At 33.7% G+C, this 17,709-nt stretch overlaps 1 protein-coding gene across 1 annotated transcript in view; it reads right to left on the reverse strand.

Moving 5' to 3' along the window:
- Positions 1-11,191: 11,191 nt before the first annotated feature.
- The window catches only part of LOC111696766 (pyridine nucleotide-disulfide oxidoreductase domain-containing protein 2), a 16,604-nt gene continuing 10,086 nt past the window's right edge, over positions 11,192-17,709 (reverse strand). Inside the window, exons 11-16 of the mRNA XM_023466496.1 lie at positions 16,870-16,926; positions 16,288-16,342; positions 15,370-15,454; positions 14,982-15,114; positions 12,803-12,870; positions 11,192-11,473 (exon numbers count right to left, since the gene is read on the reverse strand). Of these exons, the coding sequence (XP_023322264.1) occupies positions 11,268-11,473; positions 12,803-12,870; positions 14,982-15,114; positions 15,370-15,454; positions 16,288-16,342; positions 16,870-16,926 (604 nt within the window). The 3' untranslated portion in view covers positions 11,192-11,267. The remainder of the gene's footprint in view (positions 11,474-12,802; positions 12,871-14,981; positions 15,115-15,369; positions 15,455-16,287; positions 16,343-16,869; positions 16,927-17,709) is intronic.

A 17,709-nucleotide genomic window follows, 5' to 3' on the forward strand; every position in this document is an offset into this window, starting at 1 on the left:
AAAAGTCGTCTTCATTTTACTGATATAATTGCATGTAATTTAATTTGAAGAATTGATAAGATGAGAAAATACGCTGAAATAAGTTAAATCAAATTAACTAAATCATCAAGTTCTCAGAGTTAGGAGAAAGGAGAGCTTGAAGAAATGGAAAATTTTCTCTAAAATCGTGATCATCAAATTATGATCTATAGGATATAGATATTGTAGATATTGTTTATAGAGCATGAGGGTCTAGGCAAGTGTCCTCAGTTTTTTAAGAGNGTTACATAGCATGTCTTCGAATGGTTAGATCATTTTCTGTTTTATTAACGTATCTCACAGTGATTCTGAGTCCAGGTTTAAAAGTGGGTTAAAGGGACAGACCAGCCATGTTAAAGGGACAGACCGGCTATGTTAAAGGGACAGACCAGCTATGTTAAAGGGACAGACCAGCTATGTTAAAGGGACAGACCAGCTATGTTAAAGGGACAGACCGGCTATATTAAAGGGACAGACCGGCTATGTTAAAGGGACAGACCGGCTATGTTAAAGAGACAGACCGGCTATGTTAAAGGGACAGACCAGCTATGTTAAAGGGACAGACCAGCTATGGTAAAGGGACAGACCGGCTATGTTAAAGGGACAGACCGGCTAAGTTAAAGGGACAAACCGGCTTTGTTAAAGGGACAGACCGGCTATGTTAAAGCGACAGTCCGGCTATGTTAAAGGGACAGACCAGCTATGTTAAAGGGACAGACCAGCTATGAATCCTAAAGAATTTGTCCACAACACTGCATGCTCAGTTTAACTATCTTACATATCCGGTCACTCCCTTTAAGAAACTTAAGTTTTTATCCTTGTAATTTTTTTAAAGATATTTTATCTCAGGCCATTCAGTTTATCTGAAAAGTTATCTAATTTTTAACAATTTTAGTTTTTTTAGTTTCTAATGAAAAACAGACTGTATAGTGTATACATAATTTCAATTGATTCTTCATGTGGCCAGGGGCGTAGTCAGGAATTTGTCCAGGGGGGGGGGCAAAAAAATCTTTCCAGGGGGGGCTCAGCACCCGTTAGGGCCTGAAAACCCCCTGAAATCCATAGATTTCACTTGTCCAATGTGATTAATAACGCTGACTTAACTTTGCTGAACAGGATTTTCTATAGAAGTAGCACACGCAATCGAAATAAAAAATGATTTAAAAATATTTCAGTTTTCAGACAAAATATTCATGATAATTCTAATTATTTAAAATTCGGTGATGGTGATGGACCAAACCTCTTTAGAGTAAAAAAGTAGATGTTAGTTCTACATTTTATTGAAAATATATTTCGGTCTGCGTTGACCCTCGTCAGTTCTAACGATATAATAACCATCAAAATGGGAAAAAAAAATTTGTTAAAAATCAAAAGAAAATAAACAAACAAAAAAGATTATTCAAAATAAAAATTTGGGCTGTCAAATGGACATAAGGGAAACGAACTCAGATTATGAGATGGAAAAAGATAATTTGCAAATATTCACTTTTTAAAAAATTTTAAAATTAATTATATTTTTAGTTTGGGAAAAACAGAGGCTAAAACTGAAAAGGGGCCACATGGTCATTCTGTTCATTGAGGGGAGGAAGGCCAGCCACAACAATTTCTCGTCCGAGCCACATTCTCCTCATTTTCTCGTCCGAGCCACCTCGGAATCCTCGTCCTTCGATTATTTTGTGTTAAAAAGTTTCCGATTCTTGAAGATAAAACTATTTTTTTTTAAAAATCTGGCCACGTTAGGACATAAAATATGGATGGACTAAAGTATTGTAATGATCATATCACGTTGGAATCTTCAAACCCATGAGAATGATGTCAAGCTTTATTTAGGTAAAACTTAAATCTCTTCTGCCTCCGAAATGGCTAACCTTCCTGATATAAAATAAATATCAAAATATTCGGCATACCTCTGCCTATAATTTTCCCCATGGAACCACCCGGAAAAATTCTATGGTTTTCACTACAGTTAACAAAAAAGATTGAAGTTCTATAAACTTGGAATTATTTGCGGCATTCTACACCAGGAATATCTAAAATGCGCGTAAAAAAGGTAAACATTTTTAAAGACATTAAACTTGAAATCTTTAATTCAATTGAACCTTTTATTTTTGATTTACAAAAATTTGATATTTCTTTTATGCCCCAACGTGGCCCGATACTTTAAAAATAGTTTTATCTCGGAGGATTAAACACTTTAAAAAAAAAATATTGAAAGGACGAGGATTTCGAGGTGGCTCGGACGAGAAAATGAGAAGAATGTGGCTCGGAGTATGGAGTATTTGAAGGCAGGAGCTTATAAACCCCAATCCATTTTAAATATTTTTCATAAGTTCAATAACATCTGATGCGCTGTAATAAGATGACAGCATTTCTTGTTCTTGGCATTTAATAAAATTAAATTTTTCAAATGTTTGAATGTTTTTATTTTGTCGGACTGAGTTATTACAACTAGAATTCTCAAATTTCAGGAGTAGACGCGTGTCTTTGCATTCTTCTTCAAATTAGTATTGGATAAATGATTTATGGACATATTGGAAATTGCAAGATTAGATAAACTATTTCAGAATTTTAAAAAAATCCCTTTTACAAACTCTTACAAGAACACGTGGTAATAAGGTGAGTTTTGTATCGAAAATATTAGTAAAACTAGACTTTTAGGGGGCTTCGCGTCTCTTTTCCTGTTAATAATTATAGCTTTTAATTCTGTTGCTCTGAAAGTCAGCCATCTTAAATCATTTTTAAATGACGGATATTTTTTTCTAATTGGCGCATTTTCAAAAAAAAATCCAACTATTTTCCAAGGATTTTTTTTCTTCCAATGTTCATGTTCCAATAAACCTTCCCTGGGGTCATGGAACAGATAACTTTTACTGTCAACTATTCGGACAGGTTTGTTTCCAGTCCTAATACGTCATAATATAAATACCCCTGTCGCCTCTCCTGTAATGTTCGGATTTTCAAAGTTCTCGGATCTGCACCAAATTTTAATACACGCTAGCCATGGGAATGGAGAGGGTACCCTGGTACTTTCAGCCCGATCCTCAGCATCAAATAAAAAGCTAAAGAACTAGCTTATAAAAAATGTTTTTAACGAAAAAATTAAAAGAAAAAAACATTTAGTAAAAGTGCTTTTTGGTGACGAACACCAACCTCGAAAAAATTCACTTAAAAATATTCTTAATTAAATATATCTACATAATTAATTTTACTCAAGANTTCATCTAACTCTTTAAAGTGTCTATCCCTCCTCCTAAATAGCCACTAAGAATGATGAAATAAAGGCAATAAAAGGATAAAATAAATGTTTATTGAACCTAATTAAACATTATGTAATTCAGACAACTTTCCCAGTAATATCACTTTTTGTTCCAAAACTCTAATAAAGGAATTGAGTTTTTGCCACAAACTCAAATCTTCTGATCCCAATATCGTTGCAACCTGATGGTGCACACCTTTGATATTTCAAACTTAGATTATTTTATCTATAGGTATTAATAGTTTGAAATATCTAAGGTCTACAACATTGGGTTACAAAGATATAGAGATTAGAAAATTAGAGTTTGTGGCAAAAACTCAACTCCTTTAGCCCGATGTAACCTAATTTTAACTATTCAAAACTCTCTGTCTTCCTATATTGAATGATTTAACAGAAAAAAAAGAGATTTGTTTAAAGAATTAAAACATAAAATCAGGTTTATAGTTGTGAGAGTTAGCAACTTACAATTTCCGACTACCTGCCTTCCACTTTACCTTTCTTCAATATCTTCCTACTATATACCATTATTGCCTAATAGGTAATACCTATTCTGCATATAGTTTACTTCAGGAGATTCCTACATTTCTAAACAATGCCTGTTCCAATAAACATGATAATGGAGAAGCGATTTAAGAATTTGATAGTTTCCTAGTGAAAAATGAGGTGTACGTACTTGCTAAAAACCATATAGTCGTGCAATATTTTTTTTTTCAAAGATCAAAGACGATCTTTAAGTGATATCTCACTTATAAGCATGGGAAATCTTGTACACTGTACTACACCAGCTCCTATTTATAGATTCACATAAAGTTAGAGTATTATATTAGAGACGGAAATTGAATTGAGTCAAATTTATATTCTATGATTTAAAAGAACTCATAGTTTGAAATATCTAAGGTCTTCGATATTTTCTTCCTGCGACGCACACTTTGGGTCGGACAGATAAAGGCTTAACACTATTATTTGACACTTAATTTGCGTAGATAAAACCTAACTGCATGCGTAAGTTTGTCATTGCAGTCTCTACTTTATTGTAAATATACATCTCTGGAAGTTAATTAAGGCCCATTATTTATTTTTTATTTAAAAAAATTAAGATTCTGCTTTTATGCATTTGTTTTAGATATTCTAGATATTTTAAAGTTAATTCCCCCTCCTCCCCCCCCCTTCTCCTCCCCCTCCTCCTCCTCTAAACATTGTTGTAGAAGTATGGTTGTGTGTTAGCTCCGGGTACTCCTGGTGACAGGATGAATATAATTTTGAAATGTTTAGATTAGGTTTAATTTAACGCTCAATTTAGAACTATCTAACTCGTCTTATCTAAACTGAAGGAATATCCTGCATAGAACCTAAACCTAGGTTTACAAGGTTGGAATTTAAACCTGGACAGAACATAAACCTAGGTTTAAACTGCAAGGTTAATATAGGTTTACAAGGTTGGAATATAAACCTGGACAGAACATAAACCTAGGTTTAAACAGAATAGGTTTACAGCGTTGGAATATAAAGCTGGATAGATTCTAAACCTAGGATTAAACAGAGGGAATATAGGTTTACAAGGTTGGAATATAAACCTGGATAGATTCTAAACCTAGGTTTAAATAGAGTTATTATAGGTTTACAAGGTTGGAATATAAACCTGGATAGATTCTAAACCTAGGTTTAAGTAGAGTTAATATAGGTTTACAAGGTTGGAATATAAACCTGGATTGATTCTAAAGCTAGGTTTAAATAGAGTTAATATAGGTTTACAAGGTTGGAATATAAACCTGGATAGATTCTAAACCTAGGTTAAAAAAGAGGGAAAATAGTTTTAAAGAGTGTATAGTTCAGTGCATGACATTTTTAGTTAGAGAAAATCCAGTTTTCTTGATGGGAAATACCAATTAATCTGGTTCATGGTTGCTATAGCTAGCTAACTAATCTGATGTAAGGCTATTTGTAAGCTCAATAATCTAATTCAAGGCTATTAGCTGATTTTTATGTGTTTCTCAATTGGAATATTTGTTAATTTAATGAAGAACCCGATCTAGGGAAATAGTTGTTTACATTAACTTTGATGATTTATGTCTTCTATACTTTCTCCTCGGATACTTTTATCTAAACAATTTCCACAAAAAGTTTAACAAGTTAGTAGTTTAAATTTTCATATTAAAAGTTATTATTTTTATTCGACCCTCTTCAACACCCAAAATAAAACTGGTTGAGGATAGTTTGTATATGGTTACCTTTAAGAATTCAGAGACGACTGTACGGAACTTTTATAGTCTATTTTCTTAAATTCGGGGTTATCTACAGATCTAAATTTATTTCTTTTTTATTAAATCGACTAATTCGGTTTTATTCGTCAAGTCTCAAAGTCTCATCCTTTGTGGGGAATCCTGGTTTCAGAACTAAGCCACCGACCATGCATACATTATCAATATGGGGTGTTAAAAACAATCAATCTATTAACCTGACCTCCCCCCCCCTTTCAAACACTTTTATCAGTTGACAATATTTGTACTCTACCCTTTTGCAGGTTGTGGGAGTGGGATAAGTGGTGGCCAAAAGTAAACATGAAAAATCAGAACCTCTGATTAACATCTAATATTAGATTATCACTGGATACTAATCAATCCAACATGAAGGTTTATTATGAACCTTAACTCAATTCTATTTGTATCTTTTAAGTACATTATTAAACCTTTCCTTGTAACTCTCGTAACACACCCCATTAATCATAAATTGAGTTAGACTTAGAACAAGTTAAATGTAAGATTTACTGTAAAAATTCACCTTGTGTGTTTATAATTTCCTTAGATACTGCTGTCAACTATACTCGGATACTGCTGTCAACTATACTCGGATACTGCTGTCAACTATACTCGGATACTGCTGTCAACTATACTCGGATATTTCTTGTCAAACCTAAACCCTCAAGGTTGATAGACTCATCCAACCCAACCTTTAAACCCAACTTTCATCTTATGTTCCCTGATAAAGAATAAAGAAAGTGAACCCCTTCCGATATCAAATTATCAAGTTTTAAACCAGTTTCAGTCAATTTCATCTAACTCAGTCTGAAACCCTGAGCAATGAAACCAAATTTAATTTAAATCTGATTATTGTCTCTTTTAATTAAAGTCTCCATATCCAATATTAATTGTTTTGCCTGAAATTAAAACTCCAGGTGTTAAAAACACACTAAACTCTGCATCTGCACTCTCAACTCTATATTTTCAAACTATGACTCTACACTCTACACTCTACATTCTACACTCTACACTCTACACTCTTCACTCTACACTCTATATTCTACACTCTACACTCCAGTCTCCACACTCCATATTCTATAACACTTTACATTCTACTCTCTACACTTTAAATTCTATACTTTTCACTTGAAATTAATATATTTGAGAAACTTGTGAGAAGTATGAGAGTTTAGAGGACTATTGAACCGTGTATAAAGCTTCAGCTGGAAATATGAGGGAATCATAAAATTGTCAAGATATCTCACTAAGGGATAAACTCAAGCAATGTTTACAATATAGAGTTCGAATGCGGTCAACATTCCCTCATTTCTGAAACTTGTTTCCTAGTATATGAATTTAAAGAAAAAACTGTATTCCTATTGTCTCATACTGATTCTCTAATAAATCCATGCTGAAAGATAAGGTAATAGTATCAACAATAATAAAAATAATGTTAATAGTGTTCAAATATTGATAATGATGATGGTTAGCAATACAGGGAAATTCAAGAGCAAACATTACTTTCTGGTAAAGTTTTGTAAATTATAAATATATTTTTGATTGCAACTGTCGATCGTTAAATATTTGTATAAACCCAAAACCTGGTAGAACTAGTTTATTCTTTATATTTAATCCCCAGGTCCCAGGTTCCAGGTTCAGGAAGGAATTGAGAGATATCCTTTATAAAGTCAGATCTGTTGAAGGTTATAAATTCTGATTATTCAAACTATTTATTTTTTATCAATGTCTCATGCATTCTTAGTTCATCTCTCAGGAATGTTATAACCTCTCCGGGTTGGAAATTTAGTAATCCCTGTCAATATTAATACAATTTAAAAGCTATTTAAACCATGTAAACTCGGTTGTTTACTCCATATGTGATTTAAACCAGAGTAAAACCGGTTTCATTCACTTAACACAGGAAGAAGTTTTCCGGTGCGGTGTAGTGTAACTACTGCCTGAGACTAAGTGTTGAGTCGGGTTGGAGGAGCCGGGACGCCAGGTGTCCGCCCCCCTGGAGTCGGGCTGGGACGGAATACAGGTGTCAGGCACTCCCCTCCCCCCCACCCTTCGTGAAAGCAAAAGTTCTCCCAAATGTCAATCAGAATTAATCTTCAAACCCTAATAATTTAAATATTAGTTTTTCTGGTCGATGCGAATTTATCTCCAGGTTTCGGATCCACTCCTCAGCTGAAATCTGCAGTGATTAGATGAGACAAGGTCTAATGGATGGTTTTCATAGTTGAGCTGACCTTGATACGTGGTTGCAGAAGTGGCGGGATAGCAATTATATACAAACCTTGCATTTGTGTAGATTAGTAATCATTCATTAGATGAATTAGATGTAAGAAGATAGATGCAGCATAACATAATGTTTACGTGTTCAAAATGTTCTTTTATGAATAATAGTATGAAATTGATTGATTTCTAAAATATCAAACAAGTATCTTAAAATGACACTAAACATCAGATATGGTTATCTATGCCTGAAGTACTTGAGGATATCTTATTTAATATATCTTATATATATCTTATTTAATGCTGAACTGAACCTTTTCTGTTGAGTTTCTGTGTAACATTGTGATTTTTTTCCGTTCAATATTTTGTCTGTATCGCTTAGAACCAAATAAAGATGTAAAGGAATTGAGTCTTTGTAACAAAATCAAATATTTAAATCCCAATATCTTTAGAACCCGATGATGTAAACCTTTGATATTTCAAACTCAGATTACCTGATTTAACAGAATTCATAGTTTGAAATATCTAAGGTCTACAACATTTGGTTCCAAAGATATAGTGATTAGAAAATCAGAGTTTGTGGCAAAGACTTAATTCCTTTACAGTAATAATTATTAGAAATGCTTTGTATTTAGGAATCTGAAATAATCTCACAAGAAGGAGATGATTTATTTAGTGTACTGTCACGTTCTGCCGCGGTCTATAGTCTGTATACTGTACAATTTAAAAGTGAGCCCGGTGTCAGAATTTAATGAATTTAAGCCACGTCTCAAATCCCCCAAAAACCGGTTTCAATTGAGCGCCGGCTTAAATATTGAAAAATTTAATATAAATTTAAGTGGAACCACTAAAATTTGAGCCGTGGCTTAAATTTAAACCGCGGCTCAAATTCTTTATATTCGGCCTCAGGACTTCAAATTAACAGGAGTTTTCAGTGGAATAGTTCATGGTTCCTTATAATTGGTGTAAGTAGTTTCTCTTCCGGAGAGAAACATATCTCGTAGTGGAACCTTTATTTCATCCTGAATAATAAATATCTTGTTTCTCAAATGCAGTTTCAGATTGTATGTTTCTCAGATACTCCGAAATATCCTCTCTATCTCTCAGTATTGCTCAGAATCAGGAAATGCAAGTAGAGTAAGAACCCTTAAAAAAATGCATAACTCTGACAAATAAAACCTCGCAAAAATGTTCGTTCAGTGCTCTCCCCCCCCCTGATTCTCATATACTCATAAAACGTTTCCGTTTTAACAATTACTTCAGGTCCTTTAGGTTTACTAAATGCAGAAAGTTCTATAAGCAGGCATTGTGAATAGTTATGAATTGAACAGTACGTTATTTTTTCATTTGTGGCTCCTTTCTTAATTTCACCCCAGGTCTCCCCTCCTCCTCATCCTCCTCTCATCCTCTCCTCCTCCCCACCTCCTTCCCCCATACTCCCCTCCTGTCTCGGTTCCTGTAATATTTGCTATAACTATGTATAAATGTCGCTAATCTGTGAACTACTAGTTTGTGCATAAATTGATAACTATGTAGGTCGATCACAGTCAGTCAGGTTAAAGATAGAGAGACGAGTTTACCGGCTCAGCTGATAAACACTGTCCCGGCCCGGCTCAGCAACACCGGCCGGTCGAACTATAGACTGAGAGTACCGGCACGTTTTGTTTCTCCAAATACGTTGTTTTTCCTTCTTAAATACACATTCTCTCCTCAATGCACTTAGAACACATAGAGCGTAAACTCTAGAATGAAATATCGTTATTTAATAAACTTCTCAGGAATAGCATTTCAGCGCTTTAATCTGTAACAATAAGTGATGTTATGAATTGTTATATAAATATCTTTCATTATACTATTTAGAGGTTTACAGGGTGCTAGGCCCATATCTTTCTTAGTTTTTTGTTTATGATCATTCTGTAAGCCTTTTGTACCTTTTGAACATTTAGAAATTAAAACAACTGCACTTTCGTGGATTTCCATTGTTTATTAATGCAGAATTTAAAATTTTTTATATATTTAAAAAAGAAAATTTTTTAAAAATATTTTCATATGTTTTAGTGTTTGTCTGTATCTAATAATCATCGAAACAGCGGAACCAATCGGACCAAATCTTTTGTGGGAAAGGTTGATGGTCGGACGGATTTTAAAAAAGTTGCCTTAAAATTATTGAAATTGTTTTAAGATTTAACATCATTAAAAACAGAAAATCCGCGAATTTCTCTATTGTTATTAGTTTAAAAATGTCCGAAAAAACTAAGATCAATGCCAGAAAAACCTTTTATAGAATAAAATGACCCTGACTGACCAGTGTATTGTGGAGAATGCATCGTCACATCGTCACTCTAGCTCTGGTTTGAATTTAATCTAGAAAATCAATGAAACTGGAACATTTCTGCTTTTATTTCTCAATAAACTTTTCATTATGAAACCAGAAAATATAAAGGGGAATACTGCCACATTTTCATTTAAAAAGGGGAATAATTGGGGAATAGAACACTACAAGGGAATAGAGGGAATACAGGAGCATATAAAGTAAATATACAAGCTGAGATGAAGGAGGAATACAGGAGCATATAAAGTTAATATACAAGATGAGATGAAGGAGGAATACAGGAGTATATAAAGTTAATATACAAGATGAGATGAAGGAGGAATACAGGAGCATATAAAGTAAATATACAAGATGAGATGAAGGAGGAATACAGGAGCATATATTAAAGTTAATAGTTATAGAGTAGACGTTTTGTTTGAAAATGAAATAATTAAGAACATCAGAGAAAAATAAAGTTAGAGTTGAGAAAATGGAAAGAATGGACATTACATTAACTTTGAAATTAAAGAATATGGATTTCCTTTCATGTTTGAGTTTTATAAAAGAATAAAATTAGATGAGAATAGAAAAATAGAAAAATAGAAAAATAGAATGCTAAATCACCAATTCTGACTGCAGATGCTAGGCTTACACTCTCTAGTCTCAATCTGTTCGGTTCTGATTCATAAGGGTATTATAAATATAAGAGTTTACGGTGTAAAAATATTATAAACTTATGAATAGAAGGGGAGAATACAAAATATTGAATCTAGAAATCTAGGATTTTAAAATTATTTAGTCCTTTTCAATTTCCGCTGTATTATAATTTAACACGAGATTATCAATACGATTTCAATAGATTATCAATACGATTTCTCATTTATTTTCATATTTAGCATGACTAAATGTAGGTTATAAATACCAACTCAATCTTTGCGTGTAACTAGTATTTTTTTCGCTTTTATGTGGATTTGAATAAAATAGAAGTAAGTATTGTTGCAAATGCCCTCATAAGTCTATAGTTACAGGATATTAAAATAGTTTTTATAAAATATGCAAGACACCGTTCGATTCTTAGATCTTGTCTTCGAAACTCTATCCATCAATTATTTTTTCGTAAACAATAATAAATTTAACCTAACTCCATTTTATTTATTATTTTGAATTTATATTTTTAGTAAATTCTAAATCTTCAGTTCAACTAATCTCAGGAAAACTCCCATTTTCCTCCTAGTTTCTTTACTGCATCCTTGGCAGCAATCCGTCCTGGTGCTCCCATAACTCCGCCCCCAGGATGAGCTCCGGACCCGCAGATGAGTAGGTTGGGTACAGGGGTACCTGGAGACACACCCTGAGTAGTAGGACGGGTAAGGTAGAGCTGATCAAGAGACATGGAACCATGGAATATGTTGCCTAAATATGTACAATGTAAATAATTTAAACTAGATTTTCCAGATATTGCAGAAGATACAGTATACCCATCTAACACAAACCTAGATATGGAGAAACGTGATGAGTTGGAACGGTTCAAGGTTTTCATAGGTCAAAATTTATTTGGTTTCAAACTATTAGTCCGAGAAAACTAAGATAGGTTTATATTTATCAATGTTTTTTTTCAATTGTTTTAATGCTTATTTCATCCATATTACCGGGTTCAACATTAGACTATGGGTACCATAGGTTCATCTAATGATATATACATATGGATAATTATATGCAACACTAAGATACAGACCAAATTCTTCTCTAGGTACACCTAGATACACAGAGCAACAAACCAAGCTAAGGTCATGTGACGAGTAGAAATACGACCAGGTGAGAAGGTTCATTAGTTAGGTCAGAGAACTCAGGTTTAGAAAGTAGTTAAATATTATACATGGATATTTCTAAACAAAGATATAATATAACTATGTTTAATGTTTATTGTCAATTTATAGTTTTACCAAAGTGTTATTTTAAAAATAGACGTCACTTCAAGTTACTAAATATTGCGAAAACTTTAATGAAATATAAAAAATTGAATTTGGTTTTCACTGACACCAACTCCNCCCCTCCTCCTGAAAGTAAACCATTCTATCGGAGTATCTCGACGGAAGCTAAACTGAATAAATGCAGAGCCGTGAAGATGTGGTTTAAAGGTAAATGATAAGAATTTGAAGAGAGGGCCAGGGTTCGGTTAGAAAATAAAATATACAATTAAAATATTTTGAATGCAGATTTAAAATGTAATAATAGAGATACAGTTTATCGGGTAGGTCTAGGCAATAAATATAGAGAAGGGGTTAAAGAAGTATACCTACCTCCTGTAAGAGAAGATTCCTACCTCCTGTAAGAGAAGATTCCTACCTCCTGTAAGAGAAGATAACTACCTCCTATAAGAGAAAAAAATACCTACCTCCTGTAAGAGAAGATACCTACCTCCTGTAAGAGAAGATACCTACCTCCTGTAAGAGAAGATACCTACCTCCTGTAAGAGAAGATACCTACCTCCTATAAGAGAAGAAGATGCCTACCTCCTATAAGGGAAAAAAATGCCTACCTCCTGTAAGAGAAGATACCTACCTCCTGTAAAAGAAGATAACTATCTCCTATAAGAGAAGAAGATGCCTACCTCCTATAAGAGAAAAAATGCCTACCTCCTGTAAGAGAAGATACCTACCTCCTGTAAAAGAAGATAACTATCTCCTATAAGAGAAGAAGATGCCTACCTCCTACCTACCTCCTGTAAGAGAAGATACCTACCTCCTGTAAGACCGAAGATTCTCTCCAAATCTGGAGGAGGAAGAACTTCTTTTCCAACAATACTTGATCTGAAATATTTAAGATAAAGAAATGAAACGATGTACCAATACTGAACCAAAACAGATCTTATTCCAATTATCCCAAATCGTTTATTTCTCTCTCCTCCCAAATCATTTATTTCTCCTCCCAAATCAATATTACTCCTCCTAAACCTATTATTCTCCTCCTAAACCTTGTACTCTCCTCCTAAACATATTATTCTCCTCCTAAACCTTTTATGCTCCTCCTAAACCTTGTACTCTCCTCCTAAACCTTGTATTCCCCTCCTAAACCTTTTATGCTCCTCCTTAACCTTGTATTCCCCTCCTAAACCTTGAATTCTCCTCCTTAAACTTGTATTCCCCTCCTAAACCTTGTATTCTACTCCTAAACCTTGTATTCTCCTCCTAAACCTTGTATTCTCCTCCTAAACCTTGTATTCTCCTCCTAAACCTTGTATTCTCCTCCTAAACCTTGTATTCCCCACCTAAACATAGTATTCCTCTCCTAAATCTTGTATTCTCCTCCTAAACCTTGTATTCTCCTTCTAAACTTTGTATTCCCCTTCTAAACATAGTATTCCCCTCCTAAACCTTGTTTTCTCCTCCTAAATCTTGTATTCTCCTCCTAAATCTTGTATTCTCCACCTAAATCTTGTATTCTCCTCCTAAAACTTGTATTCTCCTCCTAAACCTTGTATTCTCCTCCTAAACCTTGTATTCTACTCCTAAACCTTGTATTCTTCTTCTAAGCCTTGTATTCCCCTCCTAAATCTTGTATTCTCCTCCTAAACCTTGTATTCTCCTCCTAAACCTTGTACTCTCCTCCTAAACCTTGTATTCTCCTTCTAAACTTTGTATTCTCCTCCTAAACTTTGTATTCTATTACCTATTGTGTAAATATAATTTCCTGCCTCCTCCCCCCTACCTACCTAATTATCACTATCCTTGACCTAATTATGAATAATATCAGGAATGTCATTAACAATCAGCTAGACACTGGAAACCTTTATTCAGAAAGCGACAGAAAAACTATAAAAATAGAGGAGATTGAGTTATAAACTGACGTCTAAGAGGGAAGTTAATTTCATCACATTTAGTTTTTTTCATTTTAGTTGGAAATCTTGCATGCGCTCAGTAAAGATCCATTGTCATGGAAAAATAAGGGTTTTAATCCGAGGCGTATTCAGGTGTGGCTATAAGGGCTCAGCTTAGCCCCCCTGGACCAGTCCCAATGGGTGCTGAGCCCCCTAGAAATAAAGAAATATTTAAGCCCCCCCCCCTGGACAAATTCCTGAATACGCGGTGCTATCTTATATATATATATGAGCGTCAAAATTGTGTGTGTTTACATTTAGGTCAAGGCTTAATTTTTTACTTTCCAGGGGGCACCTTTTTGAGCCTAAAAACCACCTGAAAACCATAGATTTTATTGATCCAGTAAGGGTGTGGGGCTGAGCCCATGTAGCCCCCCCCCCTGTTTCACTATAGTTTCAGTTTAGAAGTAAATATTTCCATTTACTGATTGAATTCATAACTCTTATTGGATAATGAGATAGATAGAAAGATAGATGTTACCGCCATATTATTTCTATTGGTTCAGAATAGACAACAAACACATGGCTGAACCCTGATTGGGTCAGGCGCTAATGGACTCGGCATAAAGAGTGGTGTACGCCTCTCATGTGGGTTACCAATAGCCAAACCGTAACACCGCTACACTAAGAGACAAAAAAATGTTGTACTTGTCCTCTTGGGCAACATTTAATCGGTGGCATATCCCTGAGTTTCGGCGTTTTGGGACAGATAGTTCGTTTTCAGCCGAGTATTAAGCGATTTTTGAGATTCCACCGGAAATGCCAGAGGCCGAAACTTAAGACAGAGTATCGTAATGAAACCCAGTATCGGAAAACCGATTTCATGAATAGGATCAGTAGGCAGTTTTGTAGATACCAATATTTCATGTGTGGTTTCTTTACATTCTCTTTCTGTTTTCTGATTTCTTGAATTAAAATCTACGCAAATGTATAGACCCCAAAAAGGAACCTCGGAAGTTTCGTTCAAAATACTCTCTTAAATTTCCGGCTCACACACTTTAGATAGGATACAGATTGTTGATGTATTAATAATATTAAACATACTTAAATCCTGGAGCATATTGCTCTATTGAATCGAAGACGATGTTTGCGTATTCTTCTTTAGTTTCTTCATCCCAGACTCTATCTTTAAGCTGGTACGGGGCATACTGGGTAAACAACAAACAAACATGGCTGCCTGCATACAAATAGAGTATTAATTCAATTATTGAATTAGATTAAATTGAATTGAATGATTAGTGAATTATGCATCTAAAAAATAACGTAATGTGTTTCTGGAGAAGATATTGTTTAGAAATAGCTTAAATGAATGAATGAATGCATTAGAATGGGTGAATGTGTTTCTGGAGGCGATATTGTTTATATATATAGCTTGAATGAACAGGATGAATTATTAAATGCATGAATGAATAAATGAATAAGAAAATTGTACCTGGAGGAGATATAGTTTTGTCTAGGGAGGACGGAAGAGTCATTTCAATCATCGGAGCTTTGGAAAACCTTCCCTCCACTGCATCCTGAAACAGAATATAATTTTATATAAAAAAACTAAATGTTGTATTTTGAAATAAAGGAATTGAGTCTTTGCCACAAACTCTGATTTTCAAATCACTATATTTTTGGAACCAAATGTTGCAGGCCTTAGATATTTCAAACTATGAATTCTGTTAGATCAAATAATCTGAGTTTGAAATATTGAAGGTTTACAACATCGAGTCCTAAAGATATTTAAGTTTAAATATTTGATATTGTTCCAAAGACTCAATTCCTTTCACTATCATTTTATAATCATTTTTACATTGTAAATATAAAACATAAAGAAGTAAATTGTTTTGTCAATTGTTCTAAATTTTAGAATTTATTTCTAAAATTAAACGATTCCTGGTATTTACTTCATCCTTCCTTCCTATGCAAAAACCAACCCTGAGCTAGTTAATTATCCAGCATCCAGTGCTAAACAGGACCTTGAGAAATTAAGCCAGAAATCCTGGCACCCTGCTATCCTTGTACTACCCGTAGCAAATAAATAATAAAAAGAAAATGATTTTTTTACTTTTTGGATGTTGGTACTTCGTTACCAAAGTTTGTTTCATTTTAAATTGTAATCTTTCATGTTTGAAAAAATTCATATTTTTCAAAATATTTATCGATAAAAAAACTATTCAAACCTTATAAACAACCAAATAAGCTATCTGTCCAGTCTTGTATGTAAAATGAGTAGCGAGGGGAGTTGCTAGGTCGCAAAGCCGTAACATTAATTCCGCAGAAAATTTTACAACTTTGCCAGGCGGCACTTATTCAGGTCAAAATTATTATTTTATTAAATCATTAAAACATAAATATTTCTAACCTGATAGGCAACATTTATCATTTCACTCTCCTCACAGTTCATATGAATAGTACACCTTAAATAATAAGAATTATTATTATTATTATTATTATTATTATTTTTATTATTATTATTATTATTATTATTATTATTATTATTATTATTATTATTATTATTATTATTATTATTATTATTATTATTATTNTGTAAGAGCCAATTGTTTAAATTTTTATAATGTTCGATTATTATCATATTTTCGACAATCCTGAATATAATAAAAGAAGAATTTTTGAAAGAAAAATAATTAAATAATGTTTTAAGAGAACCTAATTAGCTCTTTTCATCGAAGGGGGAATGAGAGAGTAAAAAAAGGAGGGGGGAGCATCGGGTGAGAGGGAAAGAAACGAAGGGAGGAGGGGGGGGCGGTGAAGAAAAAGGGAAGAAATGGAAGGATAAGGAAAGCAGGAAAGAATGTGAGGAAGGGATATGAAAATATGGTAAAAATGGAGATAATGATGAAAAACATGATAATAATGATAATAATGATAATAATGATAATAATGAGGATTTTCAAAATAATAATACAAATTATAGCCTACAAACCTATGGTGTGGCATAGGTTCATCTCCTTGGTTAGGATCCGCCAGGAAATTAGGTAACCTAGAAATAAAGGTTAGGAGTATCCAGAGTATCCAGGGTTAAGAGTAGGTAGAATATAACTGGGTATACAGGTAGGGTTAGGAGTAGGTAGAGTATACCTAAGTATACAGGTAGGGTTAGGAGAAGGTAGAATATACCTGGGTTTCCAAATAAAGTTAGGAGTAGGTAGAGAATACCTTGGTATCCAGGTAAGTTTAGGAGTAGATAGAGCATACCTGGGTTTCCAGGTAATGTTAGGAGTAGGTAGAGAATACCTTGGTATCCAGGTAAGTTTAGGAGTAGATAGAGTATACCTGGGTTTCCAGGTAATGTTAGGAGTAGGTAGAGAATACCTTGGTATCCAGGTAAGTTTAGAAGAAGGTAGAGTATACCTAGGTATCCAGGTAGGGTTAGGAGTAGGTAAAGAATACCTTGGTATCCAGGTTGGATTAAGAGTAGGTTAGAGATATATACATACACATGTATTTAATTTATAATTTACAAAAAGCAAGTCAATCATTAGTTGCGTGTTTAGTTATTAAAAATACATAAAATAAAACTATTCCAGTAAAAATGGTTTCAAAACAGGGGAAAATTTTCTTAAATGTGAAGTAAATTTTTAAAGTCCAATTCAAGTGTTCTTAACATTACTTAAAGTCTGATTTCTAATAAAATATATTCAGACCTTTCTATTTCATTATTAATCGTTAGCTCGAATAAACAAATGTTACAAATATTAAATAAAGGGGAATTAAATATATATAACTCAGGGAATCTGGGTCTTGAAGGGAGGGGGGGGGGGGG

This window comes from Eurytemora carolleeae, unplaced genomic scaffold, assembly GCF_000591075.1.
Source record: "Eurytemora carolleeae unplaced genomic scaffold, Eaff_2.0 scaffold126, whole genome shotgun sequence".
NCBI lineage: Eukaryota > Metazoa > Arthropoda > Copepoda > Calanoida > Temoridae > Eurytemora > Eurytemora carolleeae.